General features: G+C 33.5%; 1 protein-coding gene across 3 annotated transcripts in view; it reads left to right on the top strand.

The window, feature by feature from the left end:
- SGCZ (sarcoglycan zeta) overlaps positions 1–17545 on the top strand; it is a gene marked incomplete at both ends in the record, with an annotated part of 428666 nt that overhangs the window by 394325 nt on the left and 16796 nt on the right. For all 3 annotated transcript variants that reach the window (XM_084267065.1, XM_084267066.1, XM_084267064.1), the window contains one exon: positions 10103–10175. In XM_084267065.1, the coding sequence (XP_084123191.1) occupies positions 10103–10175 (73 nt within the window). The remainder of the gene's footprint in view (positions 1–10102; positions 10176–17545) is intronic.

The raw sequence follows: 17545 nt of genomic DNA, 5'->3' as shown, positions 1-17545 counted from the left end.
CATATTCCTTTGCAAATGCCAAAATGTCATTTAGCTCAAGTGGAGACTTTCCCCTTAAGTCATCGTTGTTCTAAACAAATCTGATGCATAAAGTGTGATAGAAGTGACAGCAAGTGCTACAGGTTACACCACTTACAGTGTAACTAGGAATAGTGCTCTTTCATGTCCTTTTTCTGCATCGCTTTCTGCAAAGCAAGTATGTTATAGTGGTCAGAGGTCTAGCTACAGCAGCACATAAAGCTTTCAAAGTACCTGGATACCGTGCTAAGACACAAGATATAGCCAGGATCAACAAAGCAAAATACTGGTGGTAGTCAACTGCTAGGTTCACCTGAAAAATTCCTCTCTGGGTTTAGCATCAAAAGCATGAGGTGGGGTTAGTAGTTACATGTGGAAGAGTTTTCTCATTAAACATTGAAAGGAAATACTTTTTAAAAAAATACTTATTTTTATATCAAGCAAACCAGCTGTATTATTTTTTCCTATTTTTATCTTAGCAGCATTACCAAATGATGGACTACATTTTAAATCTGCTTTTAACACTCTCACTACTGAGCAGAGAAAACACAATAGATGAAGCATACTGTGCAGAAAGAGTATTTATCAACATGTTTGTTTCATGTTTTAGTTGTCAGGACTGTTCTCAAGCTTTTTATAGTTGCAGTTTTTTTTCTTCTCACTGTCATTCCTGGCCATGCCTCCCTAGTTTATATTTAGATTTAGGTTGAAAGCAAAAGACCAATTAGAGTTTCTGAATTTGAAGTTTTAATGAAAATACCCTTTTTTTCTTTTCTTCATGACAGCAAAACTAACAGTATCTCAAAACAATTTCATTTTGGCAAAGCATCAATGTGAAAAAATAGTATGGTTATTAAAAGGAATTTTAAATACAAAACAAGGAAAGGAGCATATGAAGTATTCTACTGAAAACTGTAGTGCTAAGATGTCTGGGAGAGGGAGACTAAAGAATGGGAAGATTGAACCTAAAAGAAATAAATTCCTTTGGAAGGTATAACAATATAAGAATAGAGCTCTTTCCCAGTGAGATTCAGTTCAGCAAAAGCTGAAAGGCTGGATTGGAAATACTCACAATAGTTTTGTTTAGTGAAATAGTAAAGAAATCATGTTAAAGAAATAGTTCTTAGATTTGATCTATTCTTTTTTGTCTCTTAACAGATCTCTGAACCTAGTAAGGTCTTTTGTTGATAGCTGGACATAGGAAATATATTCTTTCTGTAATTTCAATTTAGAAGTCATAGAACAAAAGAATTGATCTGGATAATTTTAGCCAGACATGCCTTGTATATGTATCAAGGCATTGAAAAGTGCTTGAGCCTTGAAAGTCTTACTGAGAATTTATGCTAGGTGTATTGAGGCAGTGACAAAAGTGTGATTTTTGAGTCTCTTTGGACTCACAAGCAGTAAAAGAGCAAAGACTAGACTAGGGTTATGCCATGAGACTCACAGCGGAGCAGGGCTGTTACAGGGCTTGCCAGGTAATCTGAATTGTGGTTGTAATCTGAGTACTAATACTGCTCCTTGGTGACACAGAAAGGAGTATTGAGACATGCACTGATAAATTACTCTGTGACCAGTTCAGTCCCATCTTGAAAATGGAGTGGTATATCTAGCAGTAAATTACCGCCATAAACCCTCCTCTCACAGTCTCTACAAGGTACGTGGCAACTATCTTGTGGTTCTTGCCTGCAAAAACCTTTGAGTTTTTGGCAAAAGATGTGTATTTCAGACAACTTTTGCATATTACTGTATGTTTAGTATCTTGTCCTTTCCTGAAGATAATAGATTCTTTCCTGTGATTAATACAGGTCACACATAAGCATGCATTTGCTGACATGACCGTTGTGGTTAATAGTCATTGCAGTTAACTAATTCAAAATACACCTGCTTCCATTTTTTTGCTAAATTAAAAGACTTGCTTCATTGCTATGCTGACTTGAAGGTGAGAATATTAAGTGACAAAATTACCGTTGCACATTCACTCTCTGCCGCAGCTGCAGGATCTCCATTTAAAACTGCAATAAAGACTTATAAGTTAAGTCACTTGCCCTTTTGCATTGCAGTAATTCCAGGTTTGAATCTGCTGTATTCATCTGTGTCATTTACTTCTGGAGAGAAAACCAGAACATTAATAATGAGTAGGAATAAGAAGTCAGTTGTAATAGATGATAATCAATGTAACTAGTAGTAATATCAAATAGAAACTTTTTAACAACCTTGTAAGGAACTGATATTATGGCTTAATTTTATTTCTGGAAAAAAATATTACTTTCAGTAATTGGAGATACTAACATTTCTGTTTCATTTTGGTCTAATAGACTCTAATATGCATTATATTGTCATAACTCTGTTTCAGTTTTGTAGAAATACATTTGAGGATTCTTCTTGTATTTTCATTTTTTCATGTATTCAAAAGTATTTGAAGGCATTTTTACAGTGATATTTTAAATACATACTGTATACTTCCATTTGAGGGACTTTTACAATGTGTATTAGTGCCCTCTACAGGGTCCAAAAATGCACTTACCCAAATACTTGTTTGACAATGACATCCTCATTCCCATACAGTAAAACTGCTATACTAGAGCTATTTCAAAAACCTGGATAATAGCCCTGCTGCTTTCCGAATTCCTTCTGCACAAATAAAAATAATTCATGGAATAGTGAGAATGCAGCAGTGATTATCACATAATCATAGCAATTTTTCAGTATGTTGCAGTTATGGCAAAGTAGAGAACCTAAACAAATGCACATTTGCATATGGTATAAAGAACCAGTCACTAAAACCTGTATAAGACATCCTATGGATGAGTTTTAATAGTAAGAGTAACTTATTAGATTTCTTTACTATATTAGAGTGAGATTTCCAAACAAGCTTTCCCAATTTAGGTAAAATTCGGATGTGTAAACTGCTTCAACCAGATGTTGAAGGCAAAAACTTCAAGGTGTTGAGGGTGTATGCATTATTGCTCTAGTCTCAGTCCAGTATTAGTAGTTAACTAACCCAAAGAGATGCCAATTTATCTTTTTTTTTTGGCTATCGATATATAAATAAAATACTGAATATAAATAATCTGTACTCTTAGGTAACTAATGAGATGTCTAGGCCTAATGGAGAAACTCCTGATAAATTCCTCTGAGCTTATGATTCTTCAAAAATAAACCTTTCATTTATGAAATATTTTAACTGAAGGGTAAACATACTTTTTTTTTATCAAAAGCTAATCATTAATCTATTTTTTTTAAGAGATTTTTTGAAGGAGAGCAGATAGACATTCCTGGCTAGGTTTTGCAGCTCAGCAGCAGTACATTATAGAATTTTCAGAATGCTTCGAAATGGGAAATTATTACTGGTTCAGATTCTAACATTTTTCCCATAGTAGTCTTTACCAATACATGCCACTTGGCTCTGGTAAAAATCAAGATAAAATTACAAGGTAACTTAATAGGTCTTGAAGTTAAAGCCTTTATTTCATACTTGGGATATCCAACTTCATGTCCCATTCTTTTTACATCCCAGGTGAGCTCGCTGGTTATGAAGCTGTTAACTGTTATTTGATAGTCCTATCATTCATTGATTCATTCATTTTTCATTAAAGACACAACAATTCTGTTTTGTAACAGATTAACTATTCATTAGAGCATAAGCCTGACTGTTTCAAATCCTAGGGTTATCTTCTACAACAAAGTGAAAATACAGTCTTTTTTGATCTATTAAATACAAAAATAATACCATTAAATTTCTGGGGTTTTGTAAGTAGACAAGGAAAATTTTTATTCTGTGTCCCACTACTGTGAACCCAGAATGATTTATACCATTTTGAGAAAAATGCAAATCCAGACTCTACTATGTTTCTAGAAATAGAAGATTTTTTTTTTTGCTTTTTAGGAATTGTTTACTGTGAAATCTAAATGTAAGCTTCAAATCTTCATATATCTATCTGGTATAACTTTTTAAGGAGACTTTATCAATTCAAGCAGAAAATGGTTGTAGTTAATCATTTTTATTTTCACATGTATCTCCATCTGTCACATACCATAGAGGAAAAAAGTAAAAGTGTTACGATTTTTTTAAAATCTTGCTTTTTGTAAACCCCTTATGTTTTTCATGTTTTGAAATATGAATTTTTTTCATGTTCAATTTTAATATGACTTCTCAGCATTTTCATTTAATTATGTTGACTTTTCATCACAGAAGTACTTAGAACAGCCATTTCCTATTAATTGAATTATGCTACTCCTATGCTCAGTACAAATTTTATTCAAAAACAGATTCAGGTTTTTTTAGGAGAGTAAATGATGTGGTGGCCAAACTTAGACTTCGAATGCAAACCTTCAAAGAAATATGTGTGTGAACAACTGAACACATACACATAATCCAGTTTCATTGGTATTGCACAAGAATTGTCTTAACTGCCCACTATTAGGAAGCAGTGTTTTAAGTGTTTGTACTCTGTAGTAAGTTAAGGTAATATTTAAGGAGATAAGTGCAGACTATTGCAACTTTGCAAGTATTTCCTGGAGTTGTAATTTACTTTGATCAAAATTTTATCGCAATGAGGATACTGGATTTTGATTTATTGAGGAACTCCTTCTTACCTAAATGAAAAGCTTAGTAGAAGTCTACTTTAGTGAAGTTGCTATGCAGAAAATATACATCAGACATTAGTTCGGTTCAAGGGCCTTAAGTAATGAATTTAAATAATTAATTTTAGAATTTTCTTTTTATTAATGTTACCTCTAAAGACTTCAATGTTTATGCTTTAGTTTACAAGAAACCAGCTGCCCTACTACAGCTTCCTACCTTTAATATACCTCCATATTAGTTTCATACCTGAAACCGTCACTATTTAAGATTAGTCATTTTTGCTGCTGAGGAACTGTACAAGATTGAAATCCCAGCAACCATGCCAATCACATTTTCATAAAATAGCCTACATTCCTTTTAGCTATGTACACCTTTATAGCAACAATCCAGTTTCATCTTGACAAGTACCTGGCTAAATTACATTTCAAGCCATTTATTAAAATTAAGTCTTGAAAAGTTGCATGATCAACATGCTGTGCAGAAGCTGCATTCTGATTCCTTTGGGGTTTTCATCAGCCCAAGATAAATAACAATAACTGTGGTCTTATTATGTTCATCGATCTGCCTAGTTAAATATTTCTTGGTTTGATATGAAGAAGAAATTCTTCACTGTGAGTGAGGCACTGGAACAAGTTCTCCAGAGAGGTTGTGGATACTGCCTCTCTGGAAGTGTTCAAGGACAGGTTGGATGGGGCTTTGGGCAACCCGATCTAGTGAAAGGTGTCCCTACCCATGTCAGGGGGGTTGGAACTAGATGATCTCTAAGTCTCTTCCAAGCCAAAACATTCTATGATTCTATACTTCTGGGGTTATTTTCACTCTAGCAGTGATCAGGTCTTCCAAGGACTTAGTGTTGAACAACCTCTAGCTAATTTCACAAATGCACGTTAAATTTTCACTATGTACAGGTGGTTAAAGGTTTAAGGTTTTTTTTTTAATTGCAATTAAACTTTTAATACACAAAGTCTATGTTTTCAAGGTCTCTTCAATGATAAAGCAATCTTGATTAATTATTCATCTGTGAAACCTTTGAATGCTTTAACTTAATGAGCATGCAACAAGTAAAATTGCAAACTTCAAAAATTATGAATATTTTGCAAACACTTCTTTAAACTCTGTAACTTAGAGGAAAAATTGGCATTACATTCTAATACTTGCATAATCTTTGTACTTCATCATATTGTTACTTGACATTTCTGAAAAACCTAGAGAAAGATCAAGGTAATAAGATTCAGCTATGTCTGTGACACTGCAATGCCATATAATTTGTACACATCAACATGCTATACAATTCCATTGTCAGTACATTTGAGGTTATTTCCTTTACAAGAATAAAGTGAAGGAGTGGAATAATGCTAATATACGGCTCATATGGCAGAACAATTGATTAGGTTTTTATTCTTGGGTCATCAACTTTTCAGATGACATTCTTCTTGGAAAAAAATTAAAAATAAAAAAAATAGCTCTACTAATCAATATGTTCACGTGCTGGTCTTCTCATGTTAGTTATTAAATCACTGAAAGTCACTGGTGTTATTTTGTAAGCTAACTCACAAATTAAGATAGGATCATTTGCTGGTTAAATAAATGAGAAAATTTCCTCAATGGACACATACATAAGCAAATATAATCTGGTACCAAATACCAGTGTTGTCCCTCCACTGTTTTTATGAAACTTGTCATTTCCCAAAGGCTGAATTTCAGTAACCAGCAAATTGAGGAGAAATTAGTAATTTATACTGGTCTCTCTGAATTCTAAATATCCAGTTTCAACAGGAGTATGTGACTAGTTTTTCTTGTTGAAAAAGGATCACTTTGATCCTGTGTTAAACATGTATGTTTTAAAGGTCTGGTGTTTATAAGCGTGCTACATATAAAGAGGTTTCTCAATAAATATACAACTGGACATTTTTCCTGATGCGTGCTACTTACTGGGTTTTCTATAGCAGTCTCTATAGCGACTGGTGTTCTTTGACCAGTAGTTTGCCTTCACAGATACTTCTTTCTTAGTGAAGTCTTTACTTAACTCATTCTCTTCCACTGGAAAGCTGGAGGTAGGAGTAATTTTATTCAGTTACACTTAGATTTTTGATTTTACATCCTTTGCACATACTCCATGCCCTTGCTGTTTTATTTCCTCTGAAAGGTTCACTTTTTATAGCTACCCATTCTAACTCATGTTCCTTTGAATTCAGTTCCCTAACTACTTCCTTTTGAGCTGTACTTGAAAGGGCTTGAAGGTTCAAGTCTTTTCTTTTTATCCTTTTTTTGGTATTCATTCACCTTTCTCTAGAATTTCACTCATCTCAAAGTAGGTCTTGGGTATGATTCTGTTAGTCCAGGAATACAATTAACAGATCATTGTCTTATTTCTGTAAAAGCAAGTGTTTTAACACTCGAAATTATTAAATACCTAAACTATATTTTTTAATTAAAAAAAATCAGCTCTTCACTTTGAATCCTGATTGATATTGTTATATTTTATTATTCATAGAAAGGTGTAGTTTCTTACACAGTACTGATCTACATGATCTAACTTCCCATTAAAGCATTACAGATTTACATAAAACAAATTAAAAATAAAGAATACCTTTCTATAAATGTGCTTGGGATTTTTTTCAGCATTTTTAAGTAATGCTTATCCATGTAATTGATTTGCTGTTTAACTGCTGGAAACACATCAGTAAATTATGGCTGGCTGATTTTTTACACTTTTCTTACCAAAACCAAGATAATTGTAAGTGCCAGTTTTTCTTCTAGAATAAAATAAAAGGGATGGCAAATATTTTTGAACTTGCTGATAGCACATTTTCTGAGGATAAAGCATTTACCACAAGACCTGTTACACTTATATGTGAGATTATATCTTCAAAAAGAAAAAGGAACACTTTTGGTTTGATTTGAGTTTTATTTTAATGTAATTATATCAGTTTATCTTTAACTCTGCCTGTCTGGATTTTCAGTTTACTTGGACAACTTAGATTTCTTTCCAAATTTCTGTTATGTTAGAGGAGAAACAACTTCTCAATTTTAAACAAATCCTGCTGAAAGTAATGAAATGCTAATGCTAGCTTAGAACCAACATTTGTCTTTTGTTATCAGTCTTTATCTGATATTATCTTTGGCACTTCTGGTTGATTTAGTGTCTGACCCATACTTTAGTGTTGTTTGGTACAACTTTGCATTAATTCTGCTCTTTCAAACATTACAACTGTGGTCTTCTCAAAAGTAAAGACTGACAGTTGTGCATGTTGCCCAGCTATTTACAAATTCATGTCCTATTGCATCTTCAAAAATACAAAAAGCCCTTGGCCTTCAAATATTTAATCTTATTGATGAAAAGGGGAACGGGACCTGGAAGCACACTATTTGATTTCTGGTATTCAGCTCCCATAGAATTTCTTCCATGGCATTATAGATGGGATTGAGGTTTATTTTGAGTGACAGAGAGCGTCGTTGTACAGAGATGCTATTCCTATCACTTAAAGGTAGTGGAATTTCAAGGCAGCGTCAGGTTTAAAGAGCAGATCCTGCACAGCACCTCTGTGGATACTTTTAGATAAAAAGATATGCTGCTTTCTCCCTCCGGTGGTTTTCTGAAACACTCAGCAAAATTTGGTTTTCTTATGAGATCTTCAAAGCAGCAGTTGTGATCAGATTTTTTTTTGTATGCTTTGCAAAGATATTTATAAAGCTTATCAATTTCTTGAGATAAAAATGTAGGACTTCATTACTCTGGGAAATCTCTCCTCCTTCTCTTGCATGCTCCATACCAGGTTTGTTTTTTTAATTTTACAATGAAGGGTGGGTTTTTTCCCTGGGTTTTTTTTTATTTTGCTTTTTTTTTTTTTTAAATAATAATGGAGTTTAGAAGATGACTAATGACTTTCTAACACCAATTTAGTTTATGGTTTAATTAGATTTTTTTTTGCTCAGGACATTTTCTGATTAACACTAAAAAATAGTATTATCAGTTGCACATTTTATAGCCTCATTCTGCTTTCAAATCCTGGTAAAATCTACTTACTAAATGTTATAATTTAACTGCAAAAATATCCAAATAGCCATTGAAATTAAGAGTCTAAATTTCTGAAAATATCTGTGAAATATTTAAATATTACAGTTAAATAATTGAAAATGCTTTCTTGTATTTAAAATATTGTAAGAATTAGTGATGTCTGTTTTTTTAACTACTGTGAGATATTGTTGGTATATTTTTAAGTTTGCTTAGAATTCAGTGCTCAGAACACAAGAAAATTTCTTTTGTTAAAACACAGCAACTAATCATAGAATATTTAGTAATCAAATATAGTTATCTCCAACAGTTTGCTTTATCTTATTTCTAGTGATAGATGGTAAATGCATTACTTGTTTTACATGTGGTTTTATTCAGTTCTTTCATCTTTACTGTTGGTTCTCTTTTGGAAAGTCTTTCACACAATAGTTCTAGGGTATTTTCATTGTACAGTGTACAATACACTATCTTCAGAGAGGTAAAGCAAAATCTTACAGGCACATGGATATTATTATTTTTAATAAGAAAAAATTCTAAAGTAAGTTTATATGTGGAAAACAAAAATACACATGAGAATAAGGTTCAGAAAAAAATGAGAGAAGCTTTTGGATGCCTAACAATATAAGTAGGTTATTGCTTTCTAGTAAATCTGGAGTGCTATAAATGACTGTCACATATTCAATTCTTGTATCTAAGAGTTAAGAGAAATACTGCTTTAATGCTACTGTTCTTGTCATTTTCTTGAGTTTTCTTTGGTTAAAGCAACTTACTGTAATCAGATCTTTTTGTTTGTTTTTCTCATTGTCCTTAAAAATGAATGGCTCTTAAAAAAATGGATTGTATAAATATTTCTCTATTTTCACATAACTTCAAGGAGTATTTCTCAGAACACTAATTTTTTCATTGAAAAGTTTTTACATAAAAAATATTGGTCATGTAATTAAAATTTAGAATTAGTATATGCAACTTGGACCTAGTTACAGAAACCAAAATTCAATAGAGAAATAATTCAATTTTAATAAATAGTTACTCATGTTCTTTGCTTTGGAGGGCCAAGTAGAAGATACACTTATATCCACTATCAAAACTAAACCCAAAGGACATTCCAAATCAATTTCTTTATTTGTGAACAAAAGTTTGCAATGAGAAAGGTCTGATGGAAGGGAATTCCTCCTTATCTGTAAAATGCTCCAACTCCAGTGTTCAGATGAGCATTTGGCAAGTCAGTGCTGAAAACTTTAGATCTATAAATGTCTTCAGATTTGTATCACCTACTGATAAACAGAAGTCTAAGTTTACACACGATGTTGGTCGAGATTTTGATATAGAAATGCAAACATAAATATGAAGAAACATTGAGAATTATTAATAAAGGAATCAATCACATATTTTTTTCCTAAAAATGTCAATTTGTGGTCATACATTTCAATGTGTTTATATTTTCCAAAGTAATTGTACTGTATTTTATTTATGTATTTTAGGCACGGAAGGGGCAGTGTTTGGGCACTCTGTGGAGACACCCCATATCAGAGCAGAACCTTCCCAAGACCTCAAGTAGGTGTTCAAAAAGTTGTTTTAAAATCAAGTATTCTCAGAAATCATTAAGCCTAGACTAAAATCAAATATCTGTAAAGTAACATATGCTGCTTACTTAATAACTCATACATATCCAAAACACTGGTAGACTCCAGTTTGTTCTAAATAGTCAAATAAAATCCCCACAAACTTCTATCACACAAAATGTTAAATACGTTACTTTTTATAAATGACTTTCCTTCTGTAGCAGAATACTTGAGAAGTACATTTTCCCCAGAGTTTAGACTAGTCAGACACTTTTAAGGTCAGTTGAGTACAGTACTGTTTAATAGTGTCAGACAGGGACTTTGATTTTTTTATGAGCCATTACAGAATGCATAGGTCAAGTTAAAGTAAACAGTCCCAGATTTTTTCTTCAAGTGGTCTTTCCAGGTTGTTGAGTTTTGTGAATACTACATACACCTCCCTCAAAAATTCATTACAAAATGAGGCTACATTTGTAAATTTATGAAATCTAAAGTTTTCTGTACATGTTCACAAAAGTGGAGAAATAAGTAAATAGTAAAAGATGAAGTCTAAAACTTACTAGTTTTAATTTTAATTTTAAAATTAAGTTCTGTATAGTTAAAAAAATCCCGCAAATGAGCATAGTGTTATTTTTTCCCTAAAGCTTTTTTTATAAATAAAATAAAACAAAGTTTTAAAAAACCCCCAAAACCAACAAAATTTTATTTGTTTTGAAATACAGTCTATCTATTATTATGATAGTCTATCTATCTATTATTATGAAATAATAATAAAGATCACTTTGTGGAGATGAAATGAGTGACATCATGGGGGTTTATAAAATGTCTCTCAATACTGCTAGAACCTGGGTAGCTGCTGTTCAGGACTAACAGTGCACAGTATATTTGGTGCAGTACATATTATTAATTTTTTTAAGCATCTATAGACCAGGAAAGAGAAAATTTAGAAGGGTTTATAGTGAAATCTTTTTCTTGAAGTGCATGTACATGCACTGCTAGGTACTGATCTGTAATTTATATGGATAACTAATAAGAATATGTAACAGTAGCAGAAAATCCAACGTCCTTTTTGTTTCTTTCAGCTAAACTTGTGAGAAACAGTTTAATATTGTTTAAATTCTACTGATTCCCAAACATTATATATCTGTAGCTTTACCTGCCCAGCAGTGTTTAAAATTAATTGCTACAGAAAAGCACTGTTAAATGCCCTTCACTGTATTTGCAAAGGAATTTAGGATCATCAGCGGGTTACGATGTTGCAGAAATCATGTGCAGAAAGCTGCTCATGTGGACATTTGACTGTTGCATGAGGTGTGTAAGAAATAAATGATTGTGTTTTATTATCCTCATTAAATATTTTAAGGTAATGTGATGGTTTAGAGTCTTGCAGATTATCCTACTCGTTGGATTTTTACCTTGAAAATCCGTATCCCTAGCAAGACTCTTGTCAGTCCTTTGTTGAGCATAGCTGTAAAGTCATTTACTAGCGATGACCACCAAGGTGGTATGATCTATCATCAAAGGGAGTTCAGTAGAAATCAAAGTGGAAACAGAAAAAGCTTTTTTTTTTTTCCAGGGCCCAAAAATGTGAGTAAGAGGGTGTAACTTGTCCTACTCAAAAGAGTATGGAAACACTGCTTTGTCCACTTATTTCTAATAATTAAATAATAATAACAGAGTGTGCATGTATGGTAAAACAGATTAATTTCACTAGAGTTAAAATTACCTTATGCTGCTTCCTGTCATTTGGCTTTACTAAGTGCCATGATGCCCCTTGTTGCAGAACACTTTCCCAACTCCACCATTCCTTCAGTTGGTTTGTGCAATTTTTTGTGACAGCAAAATACTGTTTGGCACTCATATCATACATATCCTCTTGAAAATTCCAGTTACCATATGCCTTTTAATCTTACTTCAAATTATTTAAAATAAAAAGGCAAACTGTTTAAGTTCAAGCCCTACATGCATTTTCCCCAAAAATAAAATGTTGTGGGTTTTTTTCTTTTATTTAAAACACATTTGTCAGAAAACAATGATTTGGTATTTAGATTATTCTTTGCCAAAGACGCACAAATATGTCACCAACACCATGAAATTTCACAATGGGCTCAGAAACTGCTTCTACCACTCATTTTCTGCTCTCAAGCCCATTTGTTAAAATGACTTTGCTACTGTAAAATCATGTTATCCTCTTAAACAGAATAGTTGCATCCTAAATGCTGAGTGGAAGTAGTCTTTCCTACCCTGAAAATGGTGCTTGCAGAGCGTTTGGGGGAGTCATAACTGAATCTCAACTCACTTTCAGATATGTCAGTGATTATGTAGCTGCATAGATGATTACGTTCCAGTGCTCTGGCCTGGGTCCTAGCACTTTTTAATATTTAATATAAACAAAGTGTCCAGTTGACCGTACTGGCAGTCCTAGAATGGTGTAGAGTGTTTTTCCAAATTCCTCATCCCTGCATCTTTGGGACTTTTGAAATTAACAGTGACATTGGAGAGTAGAGTTTGCAGAATTGACTTTTTAACGTTCTTTTTTTTTTTCCAAGAGACACAACTGATTGCAGTTTGGTAGCAAGTTGCTGTGCATACATGCAAATATATTAGGCTAAGAGGATACTTGTATATAGGGGTGAAAGAGAAAAAACAACCCCTACATTATCTTGTTAATTAAAATATAAATGTACCCTACTTTTTCATGTTGGAATATAGAGTTGAGGTCAAGTAATAAATTCCATCAAGATATGAGTATATTTATATGGTACTTAATTATTTTTATAAGTTATTGAAAAAATATTTATAACCTTGAATACATAAACGAATTCACAATTGAATTAAAAATGCCCACATTCATTACTGAAAATTAAATTGAACTATAAAATTTGGATTAAGGTTTTCATACCCATAGAGCTAAAAGTGCTTGCCCCTAAGGTCTTGGGATTTTAGCTCAATCTATTCTGGACAGGAACCCAAAAAGAGAAGATTCATATTATTTTGACATACCTAAATTTTGCCTTGTCCCCTCATTCTGTAGCCAGATTTTGAAATATTCAGACGGAGAAACATCTGTAATATTTGCTGTTAAAAATATGTTGTGTAAAAATAAAATTCAGTTGAGATTTAAAATACCTTCCTTTGTGCTTAGCCACTTTGGTCACATCTTTATCCTGTCTTACATTTTCAAATAATAGCTAGTGAGGTTTTGCTTTCAGAAAATTTTTTTTTACAATCCTTTCTGAAAGCTGGAAAGTCCTTTTGTGTCAAATCCCCAAAACTAATTAAATCTGACTTTCATTAGCTGGGATAAGCAGCATAAAAGAATCATGCCTTAGAATCAGGAAAATGAATTATATCTTAATAATTTAATCTTCATATTTCTCTCACCACTTTTTCTCACAGGAACACAGTTATGAAAACTAAACTGCCAATATAATAGGTCCAAAAATATTGGTTTTAGGCTAATAGTGCATTAAAACATTGTGCACTAATAGGTAATATCCATGCACAAAAGAGGTAGACAGTAGTTAAATGCAGATAGCTTTGCCCTCAATAACCTCCTTAATAAGGGGGTAAATTACTTTGTTGTCGTTCTCTGGGGATAACTGTAAGATCATATTTAATAGGTTTTTTTTCTCTTCTATGTCAAGCCTCGTATGCCATTGACTATCAGCTAATCCTGCAAGCTAATGCTGGGCATAATGAGATGAAAATTGATCAAGCAGCAAGGAACCACCCAAACTAGTAGGAACCTACTTTACCTTTGATAAGAGTTCACTCAGAGTTACCTGATGGATTGTAAGAGCCATCTTTTCTGGCACTAAAAGGGTTTAGTTTACTAATAAGGTGAAGTATCTATTCTATAAATAGATTGAGCCAAGGAAGACATCAGAAAGGAATTCTGACATCAGCTTGTTAGTTGTGTGAGCGGGGATACTCTGCCCTGCAAAAGCACTGGGAATACTCTTCATTAATTTTACCCAGAAATCAAATAATAAACCAAGCCTGATCAAAAGGGAGAAGATGTAGCAGAGTAAAAAGACTGCAACTTCCTTCCTCTTTTAATGATGTCAAGTTCTAGTTACTTTTGCAGTATTTTTTTTAATACAGTGGAAATAATTACTATTTATATATTCAGAAGTTGTGTTTGCTGTTTAAATAGTTTGCGCATGTGTACTGACAAACTTGCTTGCTTAGTCTTATCCCTAACTGTTGAAAACATTTTTTTTCCCACATATATGTTCATAGAAAAATAGAGATGGGTGTAATAAACATTTGAAAAATTGCCAAAAGCTAAGGTTCTTTTTACCTATAATCAGACTCAATGATCTCAAAGGTCTTTTCCAACCTCGTGATTCTATGATTCTATATATTAAAAAAAAAAAAAAGGCAAATCCTAAAGAAATTAAACTAAATAAAGAAGAAAGCCAGTAATAAAAGGTTATAATTACTTTGCAGATAGAATGCAGTGGAAACAAAAGGTAGGGCTCTTAAATGGAAAGAATAATTTGCTTTAGTGTTCACTGAAAATTATTATATTTGACATTTGAGAATGGAAAAGGCTCTCGTGGGAACTGGGGTATGAAGTAAGAAAGTATTGCTATCACAAGAGATAGCAAAAATTATTGAGCTTTGCGTGATTAATATGATCTGTATCTGATTAGTGACTGAACTAAATGTGAAAATAAGGCCAAATTGCCAAAATGTATAATAACACTTTCATACTGGAAAACAATGTGACTGATGGATTGGTAAGGATAGAACTTCCTCTGAAATGAATGGGAAAAATGGTTTGAAAGAGTCATCTAATTTGTTAGACCTTTTAGTCTGAACTCACTGGTAAGCAATGCTTTATGATATTATTTTAAAAGATTTCTTAAACAAAATAATTATTAAGAGCTTGAAGATAAGTAAAAATTGGGATGGAATAGAAGGCAGGTAGGTTCTGGCAAACCAAAGAGATATTTTCCCCGTAATATCTGATCTTCTAGAAAACACAAAATAGGTAATCTCTCATCTGAAGTTTAAGTACAGAATTTGGTATAGATCTATATCTAATGAGAAATAAAAAGGCAGGGCAGAGAATAGTGTATTTAAAGAACCTTTAAGTGGTATATAATAGGCATGTATTCAAATACTTTCTTCAGCCTGGAGGGAGATCTTGAGCACCAGAATAAGAATATAATAAAACTCACTACTATGACAGTGAATATTAGATGAAATATTAGATAGAAATCAGCATTCTGTCACTCTGATGCGAGAGGTTTTGGATGGCCTTTCAAAGGGAACAACAGGGACAATTAAAATTCTTTATTATTAGTGACTGGATTATGTTTGCTTTATGATTATGCCATGCCATGGCTTCAGGAACACAGAGTGGGCTCCGAGCATAGCTGTCTCTAGCTAGCAGGTTTACGAGCATAAATATAATTAGCTATGAATCCAATCTCAAAACACATATAAAGCTCGGAGCAAAAGAAAGCCTTTGTGCAGTGCTGAGTTAAGGAAAGACAAAGCCATTTCATAGCATTTATATTAGTGTGAAGGCAGCAGAGTATCATTCTTCTATGAAGCCATCTCAGGTCCAGCAACAGCTGTGACCAGAAGAGGCACCCAGAGTCCCAGCGAGGGATGCTCAGGGTTTCAGTAGCACCCTGCTCCGTACTCACTGCTCCAGTAAGGCTCACTGCATCTGAGGTTGCCCCAGGGCTGTTATGCCACTTCCACTATACCCATGTACTCCTTTTTACAGTTGTTTTTCTGATTAAATGTGATTTGACACATTGTACTATACTTCATTAAGGCCAAATAATGCCACTGTCACAGCCACTGTGTTTTCATTTCCTGTCTGTCTTATGATTTTTAAGTCTTCCTACGGCAATAATAAAAGGGATATGTACATTTTTTTCATTTGAGCAACATTTAATTTCCTTAGTCATTCCTTAAACTTAATTTCCCCACAAAGATTTTTTTTTCACTTTAGTTGTTCTTTTTCCCCTCTTGGGAATATATACATTTGCTGTGCCACTCTTCAGTCACTTTCCCCAAAAAACAAGGCTTCTTAATTTTGCTGTCTACCTCCCTGATAATTCGTGTAGCAGAAAGGTAGTTTCATCCATTTTTGATAGAAAAGCAAAAGATCCTTAAATTTCTATGTGCTTTCTGCAAAGCAGTGCCTAGCTAGGGATGTTAACATGCTTTAATAAGAAAATCAGTCACTAGTATTAGGATTTGCTACTGTTATTTTACCCATTTATATATGTTATGCTTCATACCACTCTCAACTTCTGACATATCTTGCTTCATGGCGTCCTGGTTTTTGGCTGGGATAGAGTTAATTATAACAAGAAGATTGGAGGGGACACAGTTAGGACAGCTGACTCAAAATAGCCGAAGGGATATTCTATACTTTTTGACGTCACACTCCATATACAACAGGGAAGATCTGGCCAGGGAGGAGGAATTGCTGCTCTAAAAAACTAACTGAAAGTAAACTCTCAAAACCTTTTCTGTTTTGTTTTGTTTTGTTTTTTTGGGGTTTTTTAATAGGATTTTTTATTCTTGACCTTTTTTAGATGCAGTCCAAGTATGAGCCACTGGAGAGTGTATTCTAAGCACTCTGCTATGCTTAGTCTGCAGAGGCTGAAGCAGACCTACCAAAGGAATTTCAGCGGAATAATTTTCCAGATGAGATTCAGTTTCATGAAGACGTGGATCAAAACCATGTCACAGTTTATCTTGGCTAAAATATACCTCTTTATATCATCTTGATGCCTTTTGGAGAAACAGTATTGAAAATATTAGAAAATTAGAGGTGGTCTAGACTGTCACTTCCTAATCACAGGAAGCTAATGGTTTTCAAAACTGAGATGATGTTATGTCAACCAGTTCTCATGTGTTTCCAGTTTTCAAAGAGCCTATTTCAGCTATTCAGCCTCCCTCAGGCACTTTCTGTTCAGATCTTACTCTTGACAGCCACTTGAGCATTATCTGTGGGCATGTTGCTTCAATCTCTTTCTGACAAGATAGATTTCTAGTTTAAGAAAATATATTCTGAAAGACAACTCAGTTAATGGAACTATTTCTGTAAAGAAAATAGATGCCATATAAGGATGCTTAGCAGAGTGGCGGGGCATGTACAGAAGGACTTTCAGGTCAGGACAAAAGTAAGTAATATTATGGAAAGGGGAATGTTTTGGGTGAAATAAGGAGAGCTCTAAGATGTCAGGGTTGGGAGGAATGCTTTCGCCATACCTTTTCTTAAGGGACCATTTTGGTTTGTCTCATTTGCAGATCTTTGTCTCACAGCCTAAAAGTTTAGACTTTCAAGCATGCTGTGGTATTTCTCTAAGAAATGAAAGCTCA

This window comes from Gallinula chloropus (assembly GCF_964237585.1).
Source record: "Gallinula chloropus genome assembly, chromosome: 7".
Lineage (NCBI taxonomy): Eukaryota > Metazoa > Chordata > Aves > Gruiformes > Rallidae > Gallinula > Gallinula chloropus.
The sequence above is the reverse complement of the archived record's forward strand: the minus strand, read 5'-3'. Positions and strand labels throughout refer to the sequence as shown.